This window comes from Geotrypetes seraphini, chromosome 19, assembly GCF_902459505.1.
Source record: "Geotrypetes seraphini chromosome 19, aGeoSer1.1, whole genome shotgun sequence".
Taxonomy (NCBI): Eukaryota; Metazoa; Chordata; class Amphibia; order Gymnophiona; family Dermophiidae; genus Geotrypetes; species Geotrypetes seraphini.
The window spans coordinates 18,186,517-18,213,522 of NC_047102.1; the positions used below are offsets into that span (position 1 = coordinate 18,186,517).

Consider the following 27,006-nt stretch of genomic DNA (forward strand, 5'->3'; position numbering starts at 1 on the left):
AGTGAAATATGGGGTCTCCCGATGAGCAACCCAAATTGTTCTACAGTGTCCTTTGCCCGATGTGCTGGGGCATTGTCCTTTTATAGAACCATAGAAACAAGATGGCAGATAAAGGCCAAATGGTCCATCTAGTCTGCCCATCCACAGCATCCACTATCTCCTCTTCTCCCCAAGATATTCCATATGCCTGTTCCATGCTTTCTTGAATTCAGACACTGTCTTTATCTCCACCGCTCTACCAGAAGACTATTCCATGCATGTACCACCCTTTCTGCAAAAAAGAATTTCCTTAGATCACTCCTAAGCCTATCATCTTTTAACTTCATCCTAAGTCCTTTCACTCTGGAATTTTCTTTCAGTTGAAAGAGACTCGCCTCAAGTGTATTTATTCCACATAGGTATTTAAACATCTCTATCATATCTCCCCTTTCCTGCCTTTCCTCCAAAGTCTGTCCCCCTACGCTTTATGGTGAAGACTACACACAATTTTAGTAGCTTTCCTCTGGACCAACCCATCCTGTTTATATCTTTTTGAAGGTGCAGTCTCTAGAATTGTACACAATATTCTAAATGAGGTCTCACCAGAGTCTTATAAGGGGCATCAATACCTCCTTTTTCCGACTGGCCATCCCAACTTTATCCCATTCCTGCACTTATTCCCCAAATAAAGTACTGTCTTTAAAAAGTAGAAAAGTTTGAGGCCCTCCCAGGGCCCTACTTCCCAAGCTAGATTTATACAAAGTGTTGCTATGTTACCATCCGCTAACAAGAATTAATATATGTTATTAGAGGCGCAGTGGTTAAAGTAAGAAAAAGTAGTCTTCCAATATGTGACAGATCGCTGGCGACAGCTTCTGCATCCTGGTAGAAAGCGCTGTTGATCAATGAAAAACAGAACTGTGAATCCGAGTTTTCAAGATTGGCTGAAGGTTGGGTGGGTCCGTAGTAGGCTTTTGGCATTAACCTCACGCTTCAGTGTTGTTGAAGGTGATCATTCTGTGTGTTAATCGGTGGAGCTACTATAAATATCTTTTCATCTGAAAACCAGATGAAGCTGACGCTGTGCTCTGGGTACTTGGTCAAAAGCTGCTTGTGTAAAGTTAAGTCCTGGGCACGACGCTTTTTAAGACATTTTAATTTCAGATCTTCATGAATTATCCTAATCACAATTGTCGGCTTATTCCTTCTTCTCTTGCTATTTGACAAGTTGTTTGTGGCACGTCCTGGCTCAGTACAAGATCACGTACATCAATGTACTCTTTTGTGCGAATTAAGCGTGGTCGTCCGCTGCCTGGCTTATGATCCACAGTTTCTGTTGCTCGAATTTTGCGTAGCAGCACATCAAGGCCGTTCTTGTGTCAACCCTTCTGTGGGAACTTTTTCAACAATTGTCAACTACTGTAACCTTTTAGCAGTATCAATTTCTTTATCAGAATTCGGTCTTCTGCAGTGAAAACCATTTTGATACAGAGACTGTTTACAAACTATCGTCTGCTTCTGCACGTATCCCATAACAACAATTCATTTTCACAAGGCAGTGTTGTGGTGCGATGGGAAATATTTACAACATTTTACATCAACTTCATTCAGGACAAGACACACTAAATTTCGTAAGAATTGGCCAAATTCTGTGGAAAATGCAACAAAAAAACATTTTGGTGTGGGGTTTTTTCGGTTCAGTGTATATTTTATACTTCTTATTACCTTATTTGTTTGTTTATATGTGTTTCATTCCATGCTAAAATGTGTATTGTGTTTATGAATATATATTTATGTATGTAAACTGTGTGCCAAACTTGTTACCTTAAAAACTGTATTTAAGTCTAATGAAGCCCTAATAAGCAGAATATCTCAATGCATCCTATTTAGATCGTGCTTTATTCATAATCTCTCTACATTTTTTTCTAAAGGTGTATGGGCAAGTCTTCGCTCAAGCAATCGATTCATCAGCACTCAGACCCCACCTATTGATATTGGTGCTAGACTAGCAGGAAAAGACCATCCGCCCATGTTCAGCACTAATGTGTCTTTGCAAAACCACCTCCTGAAACGTCAAGCGGCGCTTTACATCTTTGGTGAAAAGTCTCAATTAAGGGTAATTAGCTGCACTAGACTTCAGTGAATAATGTAAAGATGTTACAAAAATGGTGTGAAGCGCAGTGCGTATACGGTGCAGAAAGGGGGAAATTCTGTAAGAGGCGCCTAAAGATAGTGCCTAAATAAATAGTAAATTGGTTTCAATTAGGAGATTTAACCAGCTCATAATTGAAAAAAATAATAATAATAATAATTAATGTGTCCTAGTCTGGGCGCCCGGATAGTTGGGCTGGGAGAGTACTGGCGAGTATTGGTGGGGAGTACCTTTGGGGGGGGGGTTTAGGAAGGTTCTGGAACTTAGATACGGACAGGGTAGAGTGGATTCAGTGGGGGGAGGGGGCTCATAAGAGTCCAGGGCCTCGGAGTGCCTTTCCGCTCTCTTTACCCTCGCTCGCCCTCAGTAGAGTGGGCTGGGGGGGGAGTTTGGTTGATGTTCCTTTTCTTTTGTCCATGTTTGTAATATTATTATATATGATGCATATTTGTTTGTACAGAGCACCTTGGGGGTACCTTGGCATTGTCTTTGGTGTTGTTTGCATCAATAAAAATTGTTTGAACCTAAAAATGAATTGGGTGATAGGTGCCTATCTTAGACACGATTCTACAAAAGATAGGTGCTTAACGCCAAAGTGTGTATGTTTAGGGGCAGAGAAGTACTTAGGCTTTTAAAACCCTGGCCCACCTTGTAGGCACCTATTAGCCACAATTCTGTAGTGGGTATGTAAGTGTAATTGCCATGAAATAGGTGCTTAACTTTAGGCGACTATCTTTTTAGGCACCCAATTACAGAATCTGTCCCTGTGTGTTCATCAAGTATTAAAATCGTGTTTCGGTAGTATTCTTTACCTTGGCGTTTGTAAGAAAAGTCAGTGATTCATAAATGTAATAAATGAAATCTTGTTTTAGAGAAGCACATTATATAAAATTAAATGTAATTTTCTGATGTTTACAGTAATATCTCCAAGAAAACTATTTCAATTCTTTTGTTAGATTTTCCTTACAGAGTGAGAGAGCTATATGGATTTAGCTCATACCTTTCCAAGGCAAGTTATATTCAGGTATTATAGGCATTTCCCTGTCCCCAGAGGGGTTACAGTCTAAGAACTAGGTTTACTTAAAGGTACTATTGCATTAACACATTCTAAAATACATTAATATGCATTTTTTTATCTTGGGTCACGAGAAGGGGCTGTGGAATTTGAATCGGGCTTCCCTGTTCTCAGCCTGCTGCTCTAACCCCTGGGCTACTCCTCCACTTCCCAGTCCAGTCGTTGCTCTTTCCTGTTCCTTTTCAGTTTACTCCAACTCCCTTCTTAAACCATGATGGATTTTATCAGCAAATTCTTTGAATTCTTTGCACAGGCAATGAATAGCATTAGCATTTTAATTACTGGGGCTTTATTATACACCGATAATCCCTGACCTACTCTTTCTGGCCTGACTGTGTTTCCCAGGGGATCTAATAAGCACTGTTTCTTTCTTGTCGTCTTCTGTCAATGTCTTCATGACATTTGGGGAAGCTCCAAAAACGGCAGCCATCATTCCTCAATGTAAGAAGCTTTATTTGAATGATGATTTGTATAACACTTATCCTACCTCATCTTTCTGCTAGACACTTGACTCGCTGGGTTAGAGCCACAAAGGGGCTTATATTCAGATATTTAACAGTTTATCCAGTTAAAGTCAGCTCATCGAATTTACCTGGTTAACTTTAGATCAGGTATTTATACAGCCCAACTTAAGAGGTTAAATTGGATAGCACTGATAGCATTGTCCAATTAAAGTATAAACATTCTCCCAACATGCCTAGCTTCCCCTCCTACTTACAAAGTATAAATACTGTACACTCATAAGGGATATGTCAATGCACCACACCAAGATGCCCAAAAGCACCAAAACCAACAATAATAATAATAGGTTTATTTATATCCTGTCATACCTTTTCAGTTCAAGAGTACAGTGATCTTACAGTGCGAATAGGTAGGCATAGATATTACAACATTGGTTTAGAGTGGGAACATACAAGTAGAGCTTTTAGCAATAAAAGAGATACAACAATGGATTAAGAGAGGTGCCTTTGATTGCATCATTAGATTAGAGTGGGAACATACAAGCAGAGCATTGAATTTGGTGTGGGGGTTGTACAAATTGCGTGGATTATACAAACTGGGATTATATGAACACTTCTGAAGCTCTAGTATGGATAACCATCACAGAAACACCCTAACTCTGTACTAAAGCTCAAGTATTGTAACACCATTACTGAAACTCGTGTATAAAAGCTCTTAAATTGTAATATGTATTATAACATATTTTCTGAAGCTCATAACATTCTAGAAGCTCATAAATCATAGCTCATGTATAGTAACACCATTACTGAAGCTCAGGTATTGTAACATCATTACAGACTGAAAAGGTGATGGCGAAAGCTAGAAGGATGCTAGGGTGCATAGGGAGAGGTGTGGCCAGTAGGAAAAAGGAGGCATTGATGCCCCTGTATAAGAATCTGAGACCTCATTTGATGAGACTTCATTTAGAATATTGTGTACAATTCTGGAGGCTACACCTCCAAAAAGATATAAAAAGAATGGAGTCAGTCCAGAGGAAGGCTACTAAAATGGTCTTAGTCATAAGGCGTATGGGGACAGACTTAAGATCTCAATATGAATACTTTGGAGGAAAGGTAGGAGAGGGGAGATATGATTGAGACGTTTAAATACCTATGTGATGTAAATGTGCTTGAGTCAAGTCACTTTCATTTGAAAGGAAGCTCTGGAATGAGAGGGCATACGATGAAGTTAAGAGGTGATAGGCTTCAGAGTAATCTGAGGAAATACTTTTTTACGGAAAGGGTGGTAGATGTGTGGAACAGTCTACCGGAAGAGATGGTGGAGACAGAGACTGTGTCTGAATTCAAAAAAGCTTGGGATGGACATATGGGATCTCTTAGATAGATGAAGAGATAATGGTTACTGCGGATGGACCATTTGGCCTTTATCTGCCATCATGTTTCTATGTTTCTATAGAAACTCATAAACTACCTCAAGCATAGTAGCTAATGTACACAGCTCTGAATTGAATACCCAGTCATTAGTGGTAGTATAGAAACTTACAATAAACAACATTTAAATAACCTAAGAACTGCAGTTTCAAAAGCTAAGATTTACCAGGCAACTTCTGAACTTACCCACCGTATCTTTTGAATATCAACTCCTGTGTTTGTCTTGTCTGTTTTAAGATATTTCTGGACTTACCGTATATGCCACAGTTTACAATAATAAACTTATAAATACATTTTAGGTCTGTTCCTATGCACCTATCTGCACGGTCCTTTAGGGATTCTGTTCTTTCTCCTGGAATGGCTGTTTGCTTTGGTATCTTGTACCTTAAGGATAAAGTCCCACTGATCCATCTTTTCCTTAATTAAGCTGTTTAGCTTCAGAATGGCTCTCTTATAGTCTAGATCAGAGGTGTCAAAGTCCCTCCTCGAGGGCCGCAATCCAGTCGGGGTTTTGGGATTTCCCCAATGAATATGCATGAGATCTATTTGCATGCACTGCTTTCATTGTATGCTAATAGATCTCATGCATATTTATTGGGGAAATCCAGAAAACCCGACTGGATTGCGGCCCTCGAGGAGGGACTTTGACACCCCTGCTCTAGATAAATTCATTTTTCTCTATAATCTCACTTACCATAAGACAAGATACAACTATCTGAAAAGACTCCCCAGTATGAGATATGCTTTCCCTGACCTTCTCAGAAGCCTTTGCCTCTAAAATCAAAACTAATGTCACTCTTTTGATTAATAGTCCATTTAAAAAAAAAAAAAAATTCTGTAAGTAACCAAGGCCTTTAGACTTCCTCTTCTTCTGAGTTGGAGGGCAGGTTTTTCAATGGTACTAAGGATCCATCTAATGGAGAGAGCCCAAGTTTACAAAGTCTCCAGAAAAAAAGGAACTAAGATGCCAAGACCTCCTTTTCTTCTGAGAGAAGCTTGTGAAACTGAAGCTTTTTGTGGGGAGGGTTGGATTTCTTTTTTCAGTTTACTGTGAAATACCTACTGAGCTAGATAGCAGTATAGCATTTTAAGTGTTTTCTTGGTATCACCAGTAGTATCCTTAGGTCTCATCCATGTTCATTCTCTTTTCCTGCTCTCTGATACTGGAGGGTCTGTCCTCCCAAAAGACCAACTAAAAGTATTTTCTCTATAAAAGAGCTTTCTTAATAAAGGGAAACATTGTCCCTTTTTGACACCTGCAGTGGTTAAAGGACATCTTGACACTATAGGTGTTTCTTCTTCCAAAGCTCCTTTCCCATAGGCATATACCTTGAAGTGGTTCTACTCTTTAAGGTCTAAAGAAGGGGTGTCAAATGTCAGTCCTCGAAGAAAGTGTCATGGTCACACTTTGGAAAAAGATTGCAGCCAATAGTGCTTTTGGAAGCTCAGGAGGAATCCTACGTCAGATAAGCTCATCCCACAATCAGCACAGCTTTTCAAAGAGACTTTACCTATACTACAAGAACCTAGGGCTGTCCATGTGCAGAATAGAGACCTACAGCCTAAAGATTCTGTTGCTGCAAACAACACAGAAGTAAAGAAGAAGCAGGAAGAATTCTAAAGGAAGCATTATAGACCACCTTGCAAAAGAGATTGACATTGGTCTGTTATTCCAGCAAGCAGTGGAGTGTGTATGGCTTATAGTTACAGGGACAGATTGATTGAAATATAGCACTGAAAAAACTTTAACATCACATTCTCATTTTTAATTTTTAGGAAAATTAGTAGTCAACTGCAAGCTCATTTCTCTCTCTGCCCAGGCACAAATCCCAGCAGGCTAGTTTCACTTGAGAAGTTTGTCGCATGTTAGAATTTATCCTTATACCAGAACTGGTTCACTCTGTAATGGCTGATTGACTTTGGTGGTGTTTCTGGTTTTACTCAACTGGATTTATCAGTGTTATATGACACTTTTGACCATGGGTCTTTCTGATGCATGTAGAGCGCAATCTGGATTTTTTGGCACTTAACTGTAGTATAACTCAATTTTCCTGTTATCATAGGAGAAGCTAGTTAGTATTCTTGGAGCATAGTTCATTTCATTGGATATTAACCCACTTCATTTTGGAGTGCAACAAGGCTTTCTTTTAAGATATGTGTACTCCAACATTGACATTCTGCCTTTAATAAAGCTTACATGACCTTATTGCTAGGAATAGAGTTGTTTTATTAATGATACCATTGTTTACATTTGTCTTTACTGGTTTGATAAGCGGTCATTCTTCAGCCATACCTCCTGGACTGCTGACACTAGGGGGCCTGTCTTTCTTATTTGGAAGCCCTCTGGTTTTTTGCAGTTCTTCAGATACAGAATGTGCTTAGTATTGCAGAAGCTCTCATTTTTACCACTTGCTGTTGAACAAACCTCTGAAAAAACACTATTTTTGGCCAACCCCATGACCCAGAATGCAATAGTCATATACAAAGTTTGGAATGTGAGAGAAGAAACTGTGACCCGCTACTGCACTGTCTCCTGGAAACTATAACATGGCCCGGGAAGGGGCTGAAGAAACAAATCCTCAAAGGAGACTTCTCGTTAGCCTCTGGCACCAGTAAAGGCCTGCTGTCTATGGAAGAACAACTAAGATTAAAAAGAAATGATTTTTAAAAACCCACTTGGGCCAATGTTAAGTCACTGCCCAGTGAACATATAACGCTTATATCTGGACTTTCAGCCCTTATACAAACTAATCCAAAACACTGCCATAACCAATTCCAAAAAATACGACCATGTTACCCCTTTACTAAAAAAAGCTCACTGGCTTTCAATTCCCCACAGAATAACCTACAAAATAGCTATCCTCACATTCATAAGAATATAAGCAATGCCTCTGCTGGGTCAGACTTGAGGTCCATCGTGCCCAACAGGTCCAGGACCTGTGCAGTAATCCTCTATCTATACCCCCCCTTTTCCCCTTTTCCAGCAGGAAATTGTCCAATCCTTTCTTGAACCCCAGTACTGTACTCTGCCCTAATACGCCCTCTGGAAGCGTATTCCAGGTGTCCACCACACGTTGGGTAAAGAAGAACTTCCTAGCATTCGTTTTGAATCTGTCCCCTTTCAACTTTTCCTAATGCCCTCTTGTTCTTTTATTTTTCAAAAGCTTGAAGAATCTGTCCCTCTCTACTCTCTATGCCCTTCATGATCTTGTAAGTCTCTATCATATCCCCTCTAAGACTCCTCTTCTCCAGGGAAAAGAGTCCCAGTTTTCCCAATCTCTCAGCATATGAAAGGTTTTCCAAACCTTTTATCAGACGTGTCGCTCTCCTCTGAACCCTCTCGAGTATCGCCATATCCTTCTTAAGATAACTGCAACCAATAATGGACGCAGTACTCCAGATGTGGACGCACCATTGCCCGATACAACGGCAAGATAACTTCTTTCATTCTGGTTGTAATACCCTTCTTGATTATGCGTAGCATTCTGTTTGCCTTCTTAGCGGCCGCTGCACACTGTGCCGTCGGCTCCATTGTCATATCCACCATTACCCCCAAGTACCTTTCTTGGGTACACTCATTCAATAACATCCCTCCCATTGTATAGTTGTACCTCGGGTTTCTGTTTCCCACATGTAATACTTTACATTTCTCAACATTGAACTTCATCTGCCATCTTGTCGCCCATTCCCCTAGTTTGTTCAAGTCCCTTTGCAATTCTTTGCAGTCCTCTTTAGTCCGAGCTCCACTAAATAGTTTGGTGTCGTCCGCAAATTTTATTATCTCACACTTCGTCCCTGTTTTCTAGATCATTCAAACCCTACAATCCAACGAACCTGCTTTCATTGATAGAACCTTCATCCCCTATGATCCCCCCAGAGCCTTGAAATCAACTTCCCAACATCTTCTTTATATCTTCTCCTTAAAAATTATCGGCACTCGTCGAACCACTTCCTTCTCGGTTACAGCCCCCACAATCTTGAATTTCTTACCAAATACCCTGAGGGCCAAAAAAAACTTAGATAAATTCAAAGGTGGACTAAAGTGTTTCCTTTTCAAAGACGCTTTTGAGTAATAACCTCTTTCTCTCCACTCTTACATTTTTTTTCTTTGCACGCTCTCCACTTTCATCCTCTTTCAAAAAAAATAAAAAAGGATCTTCTCTTTAACAAAAAGGACCTTCTCTTCCCCTCTCCTTGTATTCTTCCCTTCTATGTATGCTTTTCTTGTAATTATTGTATTTTATCATTACTTACCCATTGTTTTCATGTCCAGTCCAAGTTTCCAAGTTTATTAAATGTCTTGATTTATCGCCTATTCACATTTCTAGGCGATGTACAAATTGTTCAAAAATTAATTAATATATCATTTACAATAAAAACAAAAACAAAAAAGAAAAATTAAAACTTAAATGGGATTTAACTGACAATAATAAAACATAAGGAAAGTTATTTAATTTAATGGTTACATACAGTTATTATGTTCAAAAATTCAAGGGAAATACATTAGGAGGGGAAAGGTAAACAATAAATTCAGAGAATTAAATTGACAAAGCAGAGAGGTTTAGTCATTAACAGACTTAATCATTAAATGCATCTGTAAATAAAAAACTTTTAAGATGAGCTTTAAATTTTCCTAAATTTTTTTCTTGTCTTAAGTAAAGTGGAAGGTTATTCCAGGACTGAGGGGCTGTTATAGAGAAGATTGTGGTACGTCTTGTGTTAATGACTTTCAATGAGGGGATAGCTAAGAGATGTTGATCCTGTGATCTGAGAGATCTAGAGGAAGTATACGATATTAATACTCTATAGATAAAGGCAGGAGTTTTAAATTCTAAAGTTTTATGTGTAAGTAGGCATTGTTTGTATATGATACGGTGTGCGACCGGAAGCCAATGTGCTTTCTTGAGTAATGGTGACACATGATCAAATTTTTTAGCATTATATATAATTTTAATGGAGGCGTTCTGTATTATCTGTAATCGTCTAAGCTCTTTTTGTGGCAAACCAATGAATAGGGAATTACAATAATCAAGTTTAGAAATTACAAGAGAATGAAGTAGGATATTCAGAGATTGTGTACATAAAAATTTTGATATAGATCGAATCTGACGGAGTCTGTAAAAAGTTGACTTGACCACTTGGCTTATATGATCATGAAAAGATAATTTGTTGTCAAATAATACTCCTAAGATCCTAATGTTTTTGGCCATTTGCAAAGGAATACCCTTAATAGAAATAGGAGAGGAAAGTGTTTCGTATTCTTTCCATGGAAAGAACATAGTGTTAGTTTTCTGAATGTTTAAAGATAATTTATTACTTTCAAGCCAATATTGAATTTGATCCAGTTTGTCGTTTATTATTACTATTTCATTCGGATTTTTGGTATTAATTGGATGTAGTAGTTGTATATCATCTGCATAAGCGAATACTGTAAATCCTATGGACTGACATAATGTCATCAGAGGAGCTAAGAAAATATTAAATAGAATAGGCGATAATATTGATCCTTGTGGGATTCCATAAGGAAGTGAATAACTTTTTGATGTTGAATCGTTGAAAGAGACAGTTGATGAACGGTTATTAAAGTAAGATTGAAACCAGAGCAAAACTTGGTCAGTTAAACCGATTGACTTAAGTCTATTTATTAAAAGACAGTGATCAATAGTGTCAAATGCAGATGATAAATCAAGGGAAATCAAAATTACAGATGTATGGTGATCTAAGTGATAAATTAAAGACGTAGTCATACCAATTAGTGAGTGTTCTGTAGAATGATTTTGTCTAAATCCTGTTTGGTTTGGGTGCAGTATGTTGGTTTTTTCGATGTATTCTGTTATTTGGTTAAATACAATTTTTTCAATCGTTTTAGCTAAGAATGGAATATTAGCGATTGGTCTGTAATTAGTTTTTATTTCTGATCCTATTTTTTGATCTTTGATAACTGGTCGTATCGTAGATTTTTTCCAGTCAGAGGGCACTTTACTTTGTTGTAAACTACACTTGATTAAAGTGTGTATATAGGGGCCAAATATTGAAAAGTATTTCTTGAGAATGATGGGGGATATTGATTCATTAAATGTTCCTTTATGATTGATGGTTTTGATGATCAATTCTAGTTCCTTAAGATTGGGAACTTTAAACTGAGAACATTTTGAGGGGAGTGATAAATTAGGTTCATGATCTAATGAGATTGTAGATTGTTGTTGTGATGAAAAGCTATTTCTTATTTTTTTAATCTTATCCATGAAACTATCTGCTAATTCTTGCGCGGTTGGCTGAGATTTAATATCATGTGGAAAATTTTTAGATTGATGTCCCTAATTTTTAGATTAGTCCCTAATTTGTCTTGTCGATATGCCCTTTTAAGTCTCCCCCTTGTTTTTAATATTGTAAAATGCTTAGAATTTATGATAGGCGTTTCAACAAATTTTAATGAAACTTGGATGGCCTATAATCTAGATGATTTGTTTTCTTCCTTCTTAATTATTTATTTAACCTTGATTTTATTATTCCTTTCGTGTTCTGGCACCAATTTGTTTTCTTGTTAAATTACTGTTATGTAATTCGCATTTCCCTCCTTTTGTGTCAATAGTTGTCTAATTGTTTTTCACAATGTTTTTTGTGTTTGAGCATATTCTGCATATTGATTTTAAAAGTGCTATAACAAATATCGCCAAATTAAAAATTACAAGTGTAACAGAGCAAGGGAGGCCACAATGTTATCAGTATCAATAGGTGTTCTGGATAGCAGGTTTAAACTAAATGAACAGCAGCAAAGCAGTAAGTACATTAAATGTATATACAGTGTTGTATGAAACCCCAGGCAATATTAACGTGGGTTTGAATGAAGAATATAGTCATATATCAGTACAGCCTCAGTAAGAAGTTACCTTACCGATTTGCCAAACTTCATTTGATAGCTGCTGGAGGAAACAGTTTTTTATATACCGCAGGACCGTGAAGTTCTATGCGATTTACAAAGATTAAAAGATGGTACAAACTGAATGAACTTAACAGAGGAGAACCGTTATTGAAGAGAAAGAATTGAACGGGTCAGCTATCTAGATACTTCAGGAACAGAGATGTTTTTAGGTGTTTCCTAAATTCCCCATAAGTAGAAGGCGTGAGCAATTGTTCTAGATCTTTACCCCATAATGCTGCTTGGTGTGAGAGAAGGTATTGGTGGTGTCTTTTTGAGTTTACATCCTCTAACTGGGGGGGGAAACGAAGTTCAAGTGTGTGCTTCTCTTATGTCTGTTGGCTGAGAAGGAAAAAGGTTAGTTATGTATTTGGGGGCTAGACCATATAGTGCTTTAAAGCAGAAACATGCGAACTTAAACTTTACGCGTGCCTCCATCGGTAGCCAACGCAGCTGTCGGTAGTAAGGTGTCACGTGGTTGAACTTTCTCAGCCCGAAAATCAGTTTGACCTCTGCATTTTGTATAAGTTGTAATCGTCGCATATTCTTTTGGGAAATTGCTAAATAGGCGATGTTACAGTAATCAAGTTGATTACTGTATAAGGGATTGTACCAGACTGTATAAGGGATTGTACCAGAATTCTAAATGCTGACATATTAAAATATGCTCTAATGGAGTGGAAAAAACTCTTTCTGATTAAGGAGTCTACTTGGTCTTTCATGGTTAGGCACCGAGCTGGGAAAATGCTGATTTTCAGTGAAGAAAATGCTGATTTCAGTGAGCTGTCCATATCGGTCTGGCTAACACCTGTCATTTTCTTCTTTCTCAGGGTTTCAAACTTGACTTCACTTTAAATTGCGAATTTGTTCCTATCGAGTTCAGTGATGTTCGACAGGTGAAAACCAGCTTTAAAAAACTGATGAGAGCTTGCATCCCAAGCTCCATTCCCACAGATTCTGAAGTAACATTCCTCAAAGCACTCGGGGAGTCAGAGTGGTTTCTTCAGGTAATTCCCATAACTGATCCTGTTAAGAGTGTGCTAGCGGGTTGTTAGTGTTCCAGCAAATTTTATGTTCATTTCAAAAGTGAGTGAAGGCTACCATTAATGGCAAATGGTTTTGCTTTTTAAAGTGTAATGAAAATGTAATAAGATTAAAGTCCCTGCATTGTTTTAGAGGCTTTGGCAAGATTCCCAGGTACATAAATCACTTAGGGCTCTGTAATATTGAAACTTGTATTCTGCTTTTACCTCCATAGTTCTAAGCAGATCATGACCAAAGAGACCAGAACAATATCTGGGATGTCCATAATAGAAGTTAAAGAAAACACAAAGCAATCTACTAATTTTAAAACTAGCATATTTCCTATAGATACAAAATGAGGAAAACCCTTTGGTGCATCTGGCACATAGTCAAGAAACAAGGAGCGTACTTGTTAGAGCTGTAGACCGGGAACCAGGGGAGCCCAGTTCAAATCCCCTCCAGGCATAGAAACTGAGCCGGGGCTATGTAAGTTAAGCAGGTATTAGCAGAATAGGGCTTAGGTACCCTGCTAGCATGCATAACATTTACATGTATAAACCACACCTTAATGTGAGTGCCTGGCTTATAGAATTGCCCTTAATAGCAGCTGTACTTAGAATTATTTGCTTTCACAGGTCTAAAGTAACCCCATAGTCCTGTGGATCTTAAACCAGTCCCTAATGAATATGCATGAGGCACATTTGCATGCCTGTCACTTCTACTACATGCAAATCTGTCTCAAACATATTCATTAGAGATATCTTGAAAACCTGGCTGGCTGGGGGTCTCCTAGGACAGGTTTAAGAACAACTTCCATAGTCTATACTTATAGGGTTGATATTCAAAGCAATTTAACTGGCTGGACACAACTTCTGGCTGATTATATCACCTGTTCCAGACTCATTAATTTTCAGCAGTGACACTGAAAATAACTAGTTAGTGCCGAACTGAAAACCAGCTATTTTAGGGGTTCCTGGGATGGGGCTGGCAATTGGCTGGTTCAATGCCAATATTTAGCACTTATTAAAGAATGACACAGGGACAAATTTTTCCACATCCCTCAGGAACTCATTTTCCTGTCCCTTCCCAGAGAGTTCTTTAACTGTCCCTGCCCCATTCCTGCATGCTCTGTCCTCAAATACATGATCGAAACATTGGGAGACATGATCGAAACATTTAAGTACCTCACGGGACGTGTCGAAGTGGAAGATGATATTTTCTTTCTCAAGAGACCCTCGGCCACAAGAGGGCACCCGCTCAAACTCAGGGGCGGAAAATTTCATGGCGACACCAGAAAGTATTTCTTCACAGAGAGAGTGGTTGATCATTGGAACAAGCTTCCAGTGCAGGTGATCGAGGCAGACAGCGTGCCAGACTTTAAGAATAAATGGGATACCCATGTGGGATCCCTACGAGGGTCAAGATAAGGAAATTGGGTCATTAGGGCATAGACAGGGGGTGGGTAAGCAGAGTGGGCAGACTTGATGGGCTGTAGCCCTTTTCTGCCGTCATCTTCTATGTTCTACGTTTCTAAATACTTTAAAATCATAAGTGTTAAAGGCTTGTGTGGTTAAGGCAGAGATTACAGGAATGGGGCAGGGACAGCGAAAAAACTCGCAAGGACGGGACGGGATGGGGAAATTGAGTTCCTGCGGGGACGGGGGAAAAATTTGTCCCCGTGTTATTCGCTAGCACTTATCTAACCAGGTTAACCGCATATATAGGACCATATATATACTGTATATGCATTTCAAAATTCAAGGATTCACAATGTTACTTTTCCTCCTTCCTAAATGTACCTCCTAAATTGCTCTTATGACAGTAATGCTCAGCTGCTGTATGTACATCAGGACTGCCCAAGTCCGGTCCTCGAGATCTACTGGCAGGCCAGGTTTTCAGGATATCCACAGTGAACATGCATGAGAGAGATTTGCCTGCACTGCCTTCTTGGTATGCAAATCTCTCTCATGCATGTTCACTGTGGATATCCTGAAAACCTGGCCTGTCAGTAGATCTCAAGGACCGAACTTGGGCAGCCCTGATGTACAACAATGCAATTTAATTTAGAACTGCTTTTCACAGCTAAAATTAAACCACTTTGTTACTGGTTTGTTTATTTATATCCGTCTTTTTCAAGGCGAAGTACAACAGCAGACACATAATAATATTTCACAGACATTTCAGACATTTTTTTTTTTAAACCCCAACAATATACGTCATATTCAGCATAAAATCAAAATAAAATACCAGCCTGACAATAATAGCAATAACAATCAGTTTTCCTATACCAAGAATCAATCTCAAGCAACCTAATACAACACTGATATTCGGCAGCATTTAATCAAGCAATGCTTCACCACTACTAACCTGCCATTCCCTATCCAGATAGGTTAGGGGCGCTCCAGGGCGGAGTTTGGGTGGCACTGCCAAAAGGCTGCCCTTCCTTTATGTGCCAAGTTAACTGGGTATATTGAGACTAGTATTGGCCTGTGCTTGATTAACCTCTGGGTTCAGTGCTAGAAGCTGCACATTTGGTCTTTATCTGGCATCATGTCACTATGGTTCTAATGGCCCAGCATTGACTATCCAAAGTCAGTTCAGCTTGCAGGCTACTCTTTCAATATTAACCCAACTTTCTTCATTCTTCTAACCCACGTCTAAATTTTCCCTTCTCTTTCAACAGCTTCACAGGATAATGCAGTTGAGTCTAATCCTCTCAGAGCTGCTTGAAAGCGGATCTTCAGTCCTGGTTTGTTTAGAAGAAGGCTGGGACAGCACCACGCAAGTAAACACCACATACAAATGTTTTGTATATTTTATTTCTTCTATATATTAAACAGTGCGATAACTAATAATTTTAAAATGCCGAATGGTTAATGAAACTTTGATTTAATGCTTCCATTTAGCTGTAAAATTCTAAAATCTCTTTTAATATACATAGCAATAATAAGCACTCCAATCAAAAATGAGTTCAAGCACAGGTTAGAGACCTTTCTTTTATAAGAGATTTAAAAACATTTCCTGGTCAGAGCTTAGGCCCCCTTTTATCAAGCTATTAAACTCTTTGAATGGAGCAGGACTCAGGCAACTGGTAATTGAGCCAACAAGGGATCAGGCAATTTTGGACCTGGTACTTACCAACGGAGAAAGTATCACAGAGGTCTCGGTGGGTGAAACTTTGGCCTCCAGTGACCACAATATGATTTGGTTCAATCTCAGGAAAGGTTTCACGAAATCTACCACATTGACCAAGGTTCTCAAGTTCAAGGACACAAATTTCCAGGACATGGGAGACTTCGTTCACCAGGCGCTACAAACCCAAGCAGATACCGACAGCGTGGAAGAAATGTGGTCAACTTTGAAAACCACCATACAGGAAGCAACAAACCGCTATGTTAAATCAGTAAGCAAACGAAGTAGGAACAACAAGCCACAGTGGTTCTCTATGGAGATCTCAGACCTCATCAAAGAGAAGAAAAAAGCATTCATCTCTTACAAACAATCAGGGACACAGGACTCCAGAGTAGATTATCTGACCAAATCAAGAGCCGTCAAAGCGGCAGTTAGAGAGGCCAAATTCCGCATGGAGGAGTCTCTAGCAAAGAATATCCAGAAGGGAGATAAATCCTTCTTCAGGTATATTAGTGACAGGAAAAAGAACTCAGGCGGGATAGTACGACTCAGAAAACCAGACGGAGACCATGTGGAGACGGACTCGGAAAAGGCCCAACTGTTAAATGAATACTTCTGTTCAGTCTTCACCCGCGAGGTGCCGGGAATCGGCCCTCAACCACATACAAGGATTAAATCAGTAGACCCGTTTAGTAATTTCAAATTTACACCCAGCAGCGTCTACTGCGAGCTGTCAAAAATCAAAGTCAACAAGGCAATGGGGCCTGACAACCTACACCCTAGGGTACTCAGGGAGTTGGGAGATGTCTTGGCGGAACCACTATCCGCGCTCTTTAATCTCTCCCTTAGTACAGGTAACGTCCCGATGGACTGGAAGACGGCTAACGTCATTCCACTACACAAGAAAGGCTCCAGGGTGGATATGGCAAACTACAGACCAGTGAGTCTCACTTCAATAGTGAGCAAACTAATGGAAACCCTAATCAAACACCAAATGGATAGGATCATGGACGAGGAGAATCTGCGGGATCCCCGCCAACATGGATTTACTAAGGGGAGATCGTGCCAATCCAACCTGATCGGCTTCTTTGACTGGGTGACGAGGAAGCTGGATGTTGGTGAGTCCCTGGACATCGTCTATCTGGATTTCAGCAAAGCATTTGATAGCGTGCCACACCGCAGGTTGCTGAATAAGATGAGTTCTTTAGGTTTGGGCGACACTTTAACAAAATGGGTTGGGAACTGGCTTGGAGGTAGGCTTCAGAGGGTGATGGTGAATGGCACTCCCTCCGAGATGTCGGAGGTGATAAGTGGAGTGCCACAGGGCTCCGTCCTAGGCCCGATCTTGTTCAACATCTATATAAGAGACCTGACAGAAGGGCTTCGAGGTAAAATAACATTGTTTGCCGATGATGCCAAACTGTGCAATGTAGTGAGCAAAAGCACAACAGACAAAAAAGCAATGACAGACGATATGGTGCATGACTTACTTCTGCTGGAGCACTGGTCTAGGTCCTGGCAACTCAGTTTCAATGCCAAAAAATGCAAAGTCATGCACCTGGGAAGCCAGAATCCATGCAAGATCTACACCCTAAATGGCGAGATCCTGACAAGAACTGTAGCAGAAAGAGACTTGGGAGTGATTGTCAGAGAAGACATGAAGTCGGCAAACCAAGTGGAGCAAGCTTCATCCAAAGCAAGGCAAATCATAGGTTGCATACGCAGGAGTTTCATCAGCCGTAAACCTGAAGTCATTATGCCACTATATAGATCCATGGTGAGACCGCACCTGGAGTACTGTGTGCAATTCTGGAGGCCGCATTACCGCAAGGATGTGCTGAGACTGGAGTCGGTCCAGAGAATGGCCACCAGGATGGTCTCGGGACTCAGGGAGCTCCCGTACGAGGAGCGGTTGGGGAATTTGCAGCTCTACTCACTCGAGGAGCGTCGAGAGAGGGGAGACATGATCGAGACATTCAAATATCTCACGGGCCGCATCAAGGTGGAAGAAGACATCTTCTTCTTCAAGGGTCCCGCGGCAACAAGGGGGCATTCGTGGAAAATCAGGGGCGGGAAACTGCACAGTGACACTAGGAAGTTCTTCTTCACTGAAAGGGTGGTTGATCGCTGGAATAGTCTTCCACTTCGGGTTATTGAGGCCACCAGTGTGGCGGATTTTAAGGCCAGATGGGATAGACATGTGGGATCTATCCGCAAAGATAGATAGTGAGGATCACTGGGGTGGGCAGACTTGATGGGCCTTGGCCCTTATCTGCCGTCTATTTCTATGTTTCTATGTTTCTATGTGTTAGGATTTTTATCACCAACCATTGTGGTAAAAGCTCCAATGCTAATAGGAATTTTATAAGCTTCGGAGCTTTTACCATAGTGGCTGGAAATTTAAAAAAAACCCACCTTAACGCAGCTTGATAAAAGGGGGCCTCACCACAGCACTAATAAGCAAATTAACTTTGGTGCTGTTTTGGCTTCATTATATTAACTATATTTTGATTCTGTGTTGCAGGTGGTATCTCTAGTCCAGCTACTTGGCGATCCATTCTACCGGACTCTTGAAGGCTTCCGGATGCTGGTGGAAAAAGAGTGGCTTTCATTTGGCCATAAATTCAGTCAGCGCAGCAATGTGACGCTCAACAGTCAAAGCAGTGGTTTTACGCCCATTTTCTTACAGTTTTTGGATTGTGTGCATCAGGTAAGCACTGACATCTTGCAAATTAGCAATTCAGTACCTTGCACCAAATTTATTTCTATACCTAGCTGACTTCAAAATATTGAACGTGCCAGAATGTAAAAGGTGAGAAGTCCAAAAATATAAACCCTAAATGGACATACTGGGTCTTTATGACGTAAGCTCCCAGAACCAGTAACAAAGTGGGAAAATAGTAACATAGTAGATGACGGCAGATAAAGATCCGAATGGTCCATCCAGTCTGCCCAACCTTATTCAATTTAAATTTTCTTCTTAGCTATTTCTGGGCAAGAATCCAGTACTGGTACTGTGCTTGGATTCCAACTGCCAAAATCTCTGTTAAGACTTACTCCAGCCCATTTACACCCTCCCCAGCCCATCCTTCACCAAACGGCCATATACAGACATAGACCATGCAAGTCTGCCCAGTACTGGCCTTAGTTCAATTTTTAATCTTATTTTCTGATTCTAGATCCTCTGTGTTCATCCCACGCTTCTTTGAACTAAGTCACAGTTTTACTCTCCACCACCTCTCTCGGGAGCGTATTCCAGGCATCCACTACCCTCTCCGTAAAGTAGAATTTCCTAACATTGCCAAAATAGACGGTAGCTCATCCTCAAAGTATAGATATTCAGCTGAAGATGTCCGGCTGTGTGAACGCGCTCTGAATTCATGGTGGATCGGAGCACTCCTTCATGATTCGGCATTTCTTTACTGCCAGTGGGCAAGGACTTCTAGAGATGCCACTCAAACACCTTGCACCACTACTTCAAAAACTGGCTAATATTCATTCAAAGAACATCTTGTGAATGATGGCCCAGTTATCTCAATCGTAGGCTTGTTTCTGCTTTTTTAATTTTTTTTAAACCAAACTGTCAATCCAGTAACCCACTCTGAATCCAGATTCTTTTGGAGATTTAAGAGAGACGCCAAATGTTAACTGAATTAATGTCTTTTTCTGCAGCTAGCTAATAAAACAGAATTTCATTTCAGCAGTGGAAACATGAGGAGAATTAGTTCAGATATGTAGTACAACAACAATTAAGCCATCAGATGAAACATTTTGTTTATCAATGGTATCTACATGTTGTTCTGGGTGTGACTAGGACAATCATACCAGAGAGCCCGGGCTTGCTGTTATTCTGAACGTTTTACTGAGAAAACACATGAAGTAGTAATTTCTAAAATAGAATTGAGTCATCTTTGAAAAAGCTGTTGTTTACGCCAGTATTTCCAGGTGTCAGCTGAATTATTAATGCTATATCAGTGTTTTATAACAGGAACATCTGGGAGTATTCTAGTCTCCTTTAAGGAGATTGTTTGTGATGTCATTAAGGAAGTTTCACAAGAGGAAGAGCCTGTCAGATACACTAGACTGACTATTTTGAAAACGTGTATGTGCTGCAAGTTATGTACGTTTATGTATTTTACAAAAGGCTGCTTGTTCTATGAACCTTTTATAAAATACTTGAGAACCTTTTCACAGCTTGAGCTGGTGGTGTCATTTTCTGACTAGGAAACCTTATGCAAAATCAAGCTTCACATGTACCAAAGGTCACTGATAAAAGGGTGATAATTTTAAGAAGGACCACCAGAATGCTGCATGGCCTGTGTTATACATCAAGAAGCTTATGGAGCTAAAAACATAGCTCCTGATATTTCAAATGATTTAACCAAGCAGGAGAGACTCTTGCTCAGTTAAATCATAGAAACATAGAATATGGCGGCAGAAAAGGGCCTTTGGCCCAAGTCTGCCCACTCAAATAACCCTCCCCCCTAAGTTCTTCTTTGAAGTGAACCCACATGTTGATCCCATTTGTTCTTAAAGTCAGTCACGTTATTGGCCTCAACTACCTGAAGTGGAAGATCATTCTATCGGTCAACCACCCTTTCAGTGAAGAAGTACTTTCTAGTGTCACCATGAAATCTCCCGCCCCTTATTTTTAGCGGATGCCCTCTTGTCGCTGTAGGTCCTGTAAGGAAAAATATGTCTTCTTCCACCTCAATACGGCCAGTAATGTATTTGAACGTCTCTTTCATGTCACCCCCCTCTCTGCGTTCCTCGAGAGAGTATAGCTACAACTTACCTAGACATTCTTCATATGGGATATCCTTGAGTCCCGAGACCATCCTGGTGGCCAACCGTTGAACTGATTCCATTCTCAGCACATCCTTCTGATAATGTGGCCTCCAAAATTGTACACAGTATTCCAGATGTGGTCTCACCATGGACCTGTATAGTGGCATTACCACTTCGGGCTTTCGGCTGACAAAACTTCTCCGGATGCAACCCACCATTTGTCTAGCCTTTGATGAGGCTTTCTCCACTTGATTGACTGTCTTCATATCTTCACTAATGATTACTTCCAAGTCCCGTTCTGCAACAGTTCTAGTTAAGGTCTCACCATTCAGAGTGTAGGTTCTGCATGGATTTCTGCTACCAAGGTGCATAACTTTACACTTCTTGGCATTAAAATTCAGCTGCCAAATAGTAGACCATTGCTCCAGTAAAAGTATGCCCTGTGTCATAGTGTCGGGCATGGTACCTCCGCCCACTATAATGCATAATTTAGCGTCATCGGCAAATAATGCAATTTTACTCAGAAGATCTCGTATGAAGATATTAAATAGGATTGGACCCAGGACCAAGCCCTGCGGTACTCCACTGTGCACTTCCAACTTTTCAGAGGGAGTACCGTTTACCACCACCCTTTGATGTCTGCCACTGAGCCAGTTTTTAATCCAGGCAGTTAATGTTTCTTCTAGCCCCAACAAACTCATCTTGTTCAAAAGTCTACGGTGTGGGATGCTATCAAAAGCCTTACTGAAGTCCAGATACACTACATCTAGGGATGTTATCTAGTTTTTTTGTTACCCAGTCAAAGAAGCCAATTAGGTTGGATTGGCAGGATCTCCCCCTGGTAAATCCATGCTGGTGGGGATCCCTCAGTCTCTCATCATCCAGAACTGTATCTAATTTGTGTTTAATCAATGTTTCCATAAGTTTACACACTATTGACGCGAGACTTACCGGTATGTAATTTGCTGCCTCTAACCTGTATCCCTTTTTGTGGAGCGGAAAGACGTTAGCTGTTTTCCAGTCTAATGGAACTTTTCCCATGCTCAGAGAAAGATTGAAGAGCGCGGCTAACAGCTCTGCCAGGACATCTCTCAGTTCCCTAAGCACTCTGGGGTGCAATTTATCCGGTCCCATGGCTTTATTCACTTTGAGCCTTGACAATTCTTGGTAGATGCTGCTGGTGGAAAATTCAAAATTCCTGAACAGGTCTTCTGAGTTCTCCCTTGTTTGTAGCTGTGGACCGGATCCAGGTGCCTCACAGGTAAAGACTGAGCAGAAGTATTTGTTCAGTAGTTCGGCTTTATTGGAGTCCGATTCTGCAAAGTTGCCGTTGGGTTTCCTCAGGCACACTATCCCGTCTGTATTCCTCTTTCTATCACTAACATACCTGAAAAAGGATTTATCCCCTTTTTTAATATTCCTCTTTCTTCCATCCGGAGTTTGGCGTTTCTGACCGCTGTTTTAACAGTTCTAGATTTCTCTGGATAAGCTTCTTTGGCTTCTGGTCATTGTGATCGTTTGTAGGATACAAATGCTCTTTTCTTCTGTTTTACGAGTTCCGAGATCTCCGCAGAGAACCATTGGGGTTTGTTATTTCTCTGCCGTTTACTCATGGTTTTTATAAAGAGGTTGGTTGCTTCCTGTAGGGTAGATTTCAGAGCTGACCACATTACCTCCACATTATCTGTTGTGTCTTGGTTTTGTAGATCCTCATAGACAAAATCTCGAAGTCAGTGCCCTTAAAGTTAAGGACCTTCGTTGACGTGTTCGACCTCGTGGACCCCTTCCTGAGGTGAAACCACACCATGTTGTGGTCGCTAGAGGCCAACGCCTCACCTACCAAAACCTCTGTGAGGCTATCTCCATTGGTGAGTATCAGGTCCAGAATCGCCTGATCCCTGGTGGGTTCCAGTACCATTTGTTTTGAGTCGTGCTCCCCGTATAGAGGTTAGTAGCCTTCTGCTGCTGCTGGTCGTAGCTGAAAGTTTGTTCAAGTTTATTTCTGGCATGTTGAAATCCCCTAACAGTACAGTGTCTCCACGCAGAGTGAAGGTCTCAATGTCTTCAATTAATTCTTTGTCTATGTCGTCCTATTGTTTAGGAGGCCTGTATACAATGCCCAGATATAGGCATTTGCCACTTCCCCTGGCAAGGTTCACCCAGAGGGACTCCCTTGTATACCTGACACCTGTGATTCTGGTAACTTTGATTTCTTCCTTGATATATAGTGCTACCCCTCCTCCGTTTTTGCCTTCTCTGTCTCGGTGGAGTAAGTTATAACCCTGGTATAGCCATATCCCATCCATGGGAATCCGTGAACCAAGTTTCAGATATTGCCACCACATCTAGGTCGGCACTCCTCATTTCCGTCTCTAATTCCAGTATTTTATTGCCTAAACTGCGGGCATTAATGTACATAGCCTTCCACACTTCGTGTTTGCCCGGTCTGCGTGGAGATTTTCCCGCTTGACTTAGTTTGCCCCTTATTTCACTTTTTGAGTTAGTCTGTCCCCTGCAGTACTGACTGCAGCGTAAGTACTTACCTCAGACTCCGTAATGGAGTAGTTACTTACCATACCGGGATGGTTACTTACAACACCAGGATGAGAATGGATTTTCTCCCCCAACTCACCTAGTTTAAAGCCCTTTGGAGCAGGCGAGCCAGTTAGCTGTCCGCCAATATTCAGGCAGTGACTTTTATTCAACTTCGGGCAGCAGCATACGCTGGTTTTATCCCAGGACAAGCAGGCATGATATTCTCACATGTGGGTGACGTCATCTACGGAGCCCCGGCGCGGACAGCTTTTCAAGCAAACTTGATCGAAGTTTCAAGTTTGCACACTGCACCACGCATGTGCGTGCCTTCTCGCCCACTAGAGGGCGCATCCCACCTCGTGGTCCTCAGTTCAAATTTTTCCGCGGAGCAAGAAAGCCCTGTGGATCTGAGCTCCAGTGTTTTTGCCTTCTAGCTGCCGCGTTTAGTTTGTTTTCCCTTCGAATTAGTTCGCGGTGCTGTTTTTCTTTTCGGTTCCTTTCAAAAAAAAAAAAAAAAGTCTTTCGTTTTTCCTCGGACTCCGGGGGCTCCCGGAATCCGTGGCCGCGGGACGTCGGTACGTTCCCGGCCTTCTTCTTTTTCTTCGTGGATGTCCCGTCCTGTTACGGGATTCAAAAAGTGCAGCCGGTGTGAAAGGTTGCTTTCCATCACCGACCCTCACCGGTGGTGCATTGTCTGTCTTGGGCCCGAACATCCGACAGACTCGTGTGATCGCTGTGCTACCTTCCAAAACAGGGCCCTCCGTCGCCGTAAGGCAAGAATGGCCGAATTGTTCGCCGTCGACGCACCTAAGGCCTCGACGTCGGCCTCGGCTTCGGCCCCGGCCTTGACCTCGGCCTCGGCGTCCTCGGGGGCCTCGGCCTCGCCTCGGCCCTCTTCCTCGAAGGCGTCGTCAGTGAAGCAAGCTTCGGGTAAGTCCTCTGTTCCATCCCCTTCAGCAAAGAAGCCATCCTCGAGTCAGGCCAAGGCGGGTGGGTCGACCCCGGCCCCGCATCGGACCTCGACTCCGCACACCCCGAGGGAATACTCGAGACCGAGGTCGCCCTCCAGGGAGTGTGCCCCGGACTCGGAACTCCCCACCTTCGTGGGGATTCCGGCCTTCCAGGATCTCCTCCGAGCTCTGATCTCATCGGAGCTGTCGGGAGCCCTGGAAGTGTTGCAGCGTGCTGCGGTTCCGGCGGCCTCGACCTCGGCCGGGGCGCCTTCGGTCTCGGAGGCCCCGGCCTCGGCTCCCTCGGGAGCTCCGACCTCGGCGACCTCGGTCTCGGGTACGGTGGCCCCGTTCACCTCGGTCTCGGCCCCGCCCCGGACCTCGACCTCGGGGGAACCCCCTGAGCGGAGTGTAAGGCCCAAGGAAAAGTTGCGCAGAGTGCGCCGTCTTTCCTCCTCTTCCTCCGGGTCTTCCAGACACGCCTCGCCCTCGACGCGACCTCGGACGGGGCGTCGATCGAGGAAGTCTAAACGACCCCGAGGCTCGCCTCGGCGCGACCGCTCCTCGTCGTTCGGGGGCGAGGCGCTGCAGGTGTCGGAGTTGCGCCTCGACAACCTGAGACTCCTCCGCTCACCTCATGGGAAGTCTTCCCGGGCCGCCTCGCCGAGGAAACGGGAGAGTGTCCCACGAACCCCTGGGTCCTCACCCAAGGGCTCTGCGAGGAGGATAACTTCCCCTTCCCCCTCGAGGGCCCTCGAGAGGGGATCCTGGGATTCGGGATCGGTTAGGGATCCTCATTATTCCCATGAGGCCTCCCCCCTCTCCTCGGTGGGGCGGTCGAGAACCCCGTCTCCCCAGGCTAGGCCGTCCTCATTTTCATCCTTCGTTCAGGACATGGCCCAAGCCCTGGGGATTGACCTGATGGTAGGCTCTCGGTATTCCAAAGAATTTTTGGAGGAACAGGACCTCCCCACTCTTCCTAGGGAGGTGCCTAGACTCCCTCTCAACAGTGTCCTTCTGCAAACCTGGCTGAATAACCTGTCAAACCCTCTTACAGTCACGTCTGTGCCTTCAAAAATGGAATCGAAGTATAGGACGATTCCTCCTAAAGGGTTCGATAAGGCGCAGCTCTCACACCAGTCTCTTCTGGTGGAGTCTGCTCTTAAAAAATCACAGCCCTCACGGGTTTCTGCGGCGGTTCCACCAGGCAGGGAGGGGCGGACCCTGGACAAGTTTGGCCGTCGCCTCTATTCAAATTCCCTGATGGCCACCAGGGTTCTAAATTACGCCTTCACCTTTTCCTCCTATTTGCGGGGTATGGTGAAGGACCTTCCTCAATATCGAAACTCGTTACCGGACTCCCAAAGAGCAGGATTCGATAAGTTTATGTCCAACCTGTCTCAATTGCGGTTGTACCTATTCCACGCAGTGTACGACGCCTTTGAGCTGGTTTCGAGGGTGTCGGCCCTCGCGGTGGCCATGCGCCGCTTGGCCTGGCTTCGCACCCTCGACATGGACCCAAACCTGCAGGAACGCCTGGCAGACTTGCCTTGTGTGGGGTCCGAGTTATTCGACGAATCATTGGATGCGGCGACCAAACGCTTGTCGGAACAGGAGCGCTCTCTAGCATCCCTGGTCCGCCCCAAACCTAGGCCCCCGCCGCAGAAACCCTTTCGGCCTCCGCCGCGCCGATACCCTCAGAAATCGACCCCGGCTTTCTCGAGACCGCCTCCGAGACGTCCGTCTCAGCGAGGCAGAGGGGGACAAGCCCAGGCGCAGGGCCCTTCTAAGCCCGCGCCTTCCTTTTGACGGGCTGAGCGGACGGGGCGGGTTCCCCTCCGCACTTTCACAGGAACCCCTTCCTATCGGGGGCCGTCTTCGGTCCTTCCGGGAGGCATGGACCGGGATTACCTCAGACGCTTGGGTGCTCCGGATCGTCTCCGAGGGCTACTCGCTCAACTTTGTGTCCTCGCCGCCGGACAGTCCCCCAAGTTTAGTCCCCTGCAACCGTTCGCAGCTACCGACCCTTATAACCGAAGCCAAAGCCCTCTTGAAGCTTCGGGCGGTCGAGCCGGTCCCCAAGGACCAGTGGGGTACGGGGTTTTACTCCCGCTACTTTTTGGTCCCAAAAAAGACCGGGGACCTGCGCCCCATACTGGACCTCAGGAAGCTCAACAAATTCCTGGCCCAGGAGAAGTTTCGAATGCTATCTCTCCCGGTTTTGTACCCCCTCTTGGGGGAAGGGGACTGGATGTGCTCCCTCGACCTGAAGGAAGCATACACCCATGTTCCGGTGCACCCCGCCTGTCGAAGATTCTTACGATTCCAGGTGGGGGACCTCCACCTCCAGTACAGGGTACTGCCCTTCGGCCTGGCCGCGTCCCCACGAGTATTCACGAAGTGCATGGTGGTGGTTGCAGCGGCCCTCAGGTCACGTGGACTCCATGTGTTCCCTTACCTGGACGATTGGCTCATCAAAGCCCCGACCAGGGAGGGGGTTATCTCAGCGACCCGACAGTCTATTGCCTTCCTACAAACTCTCGGGTTCGAGATAAACTTTC

The 27,006-nt window shown here is 42.9% G+C and overlaps 1 protein-coding gene across 2 annotated transcripts in view; it reads left to right on the forward strand.

Annotated features, from left to right (window-relative positions):
• Positions 1-27,006, forward strand: part of SBF2 (SET binding factor 2) — a 571,734-nt gene that overhangs the window by 524,542 nt on the left and 20,186 nt on the right. For both annotated transcript variants that reach the window (XM_033928005.1, XM_033928006.1), the window contains 4 exons: positions 1,911-2,095; positions 12,848-13,024; positions 15,724-15,825; positions 18,697-18,882. In XM_033928005.1, the coding sequence (XP_033783896.1) occupies positions 1,911-2,095; positions 12,848-13,024; positions 15,724-15,825; positions 18,697-18,882 (650 nt within the window). The remainder of the gene's footprint in view (positions 1-1,910; positions 2,096-12,847; positions 13,025-15,723; positions 15,826-18,696; positions 18,883-27,006) is intronic.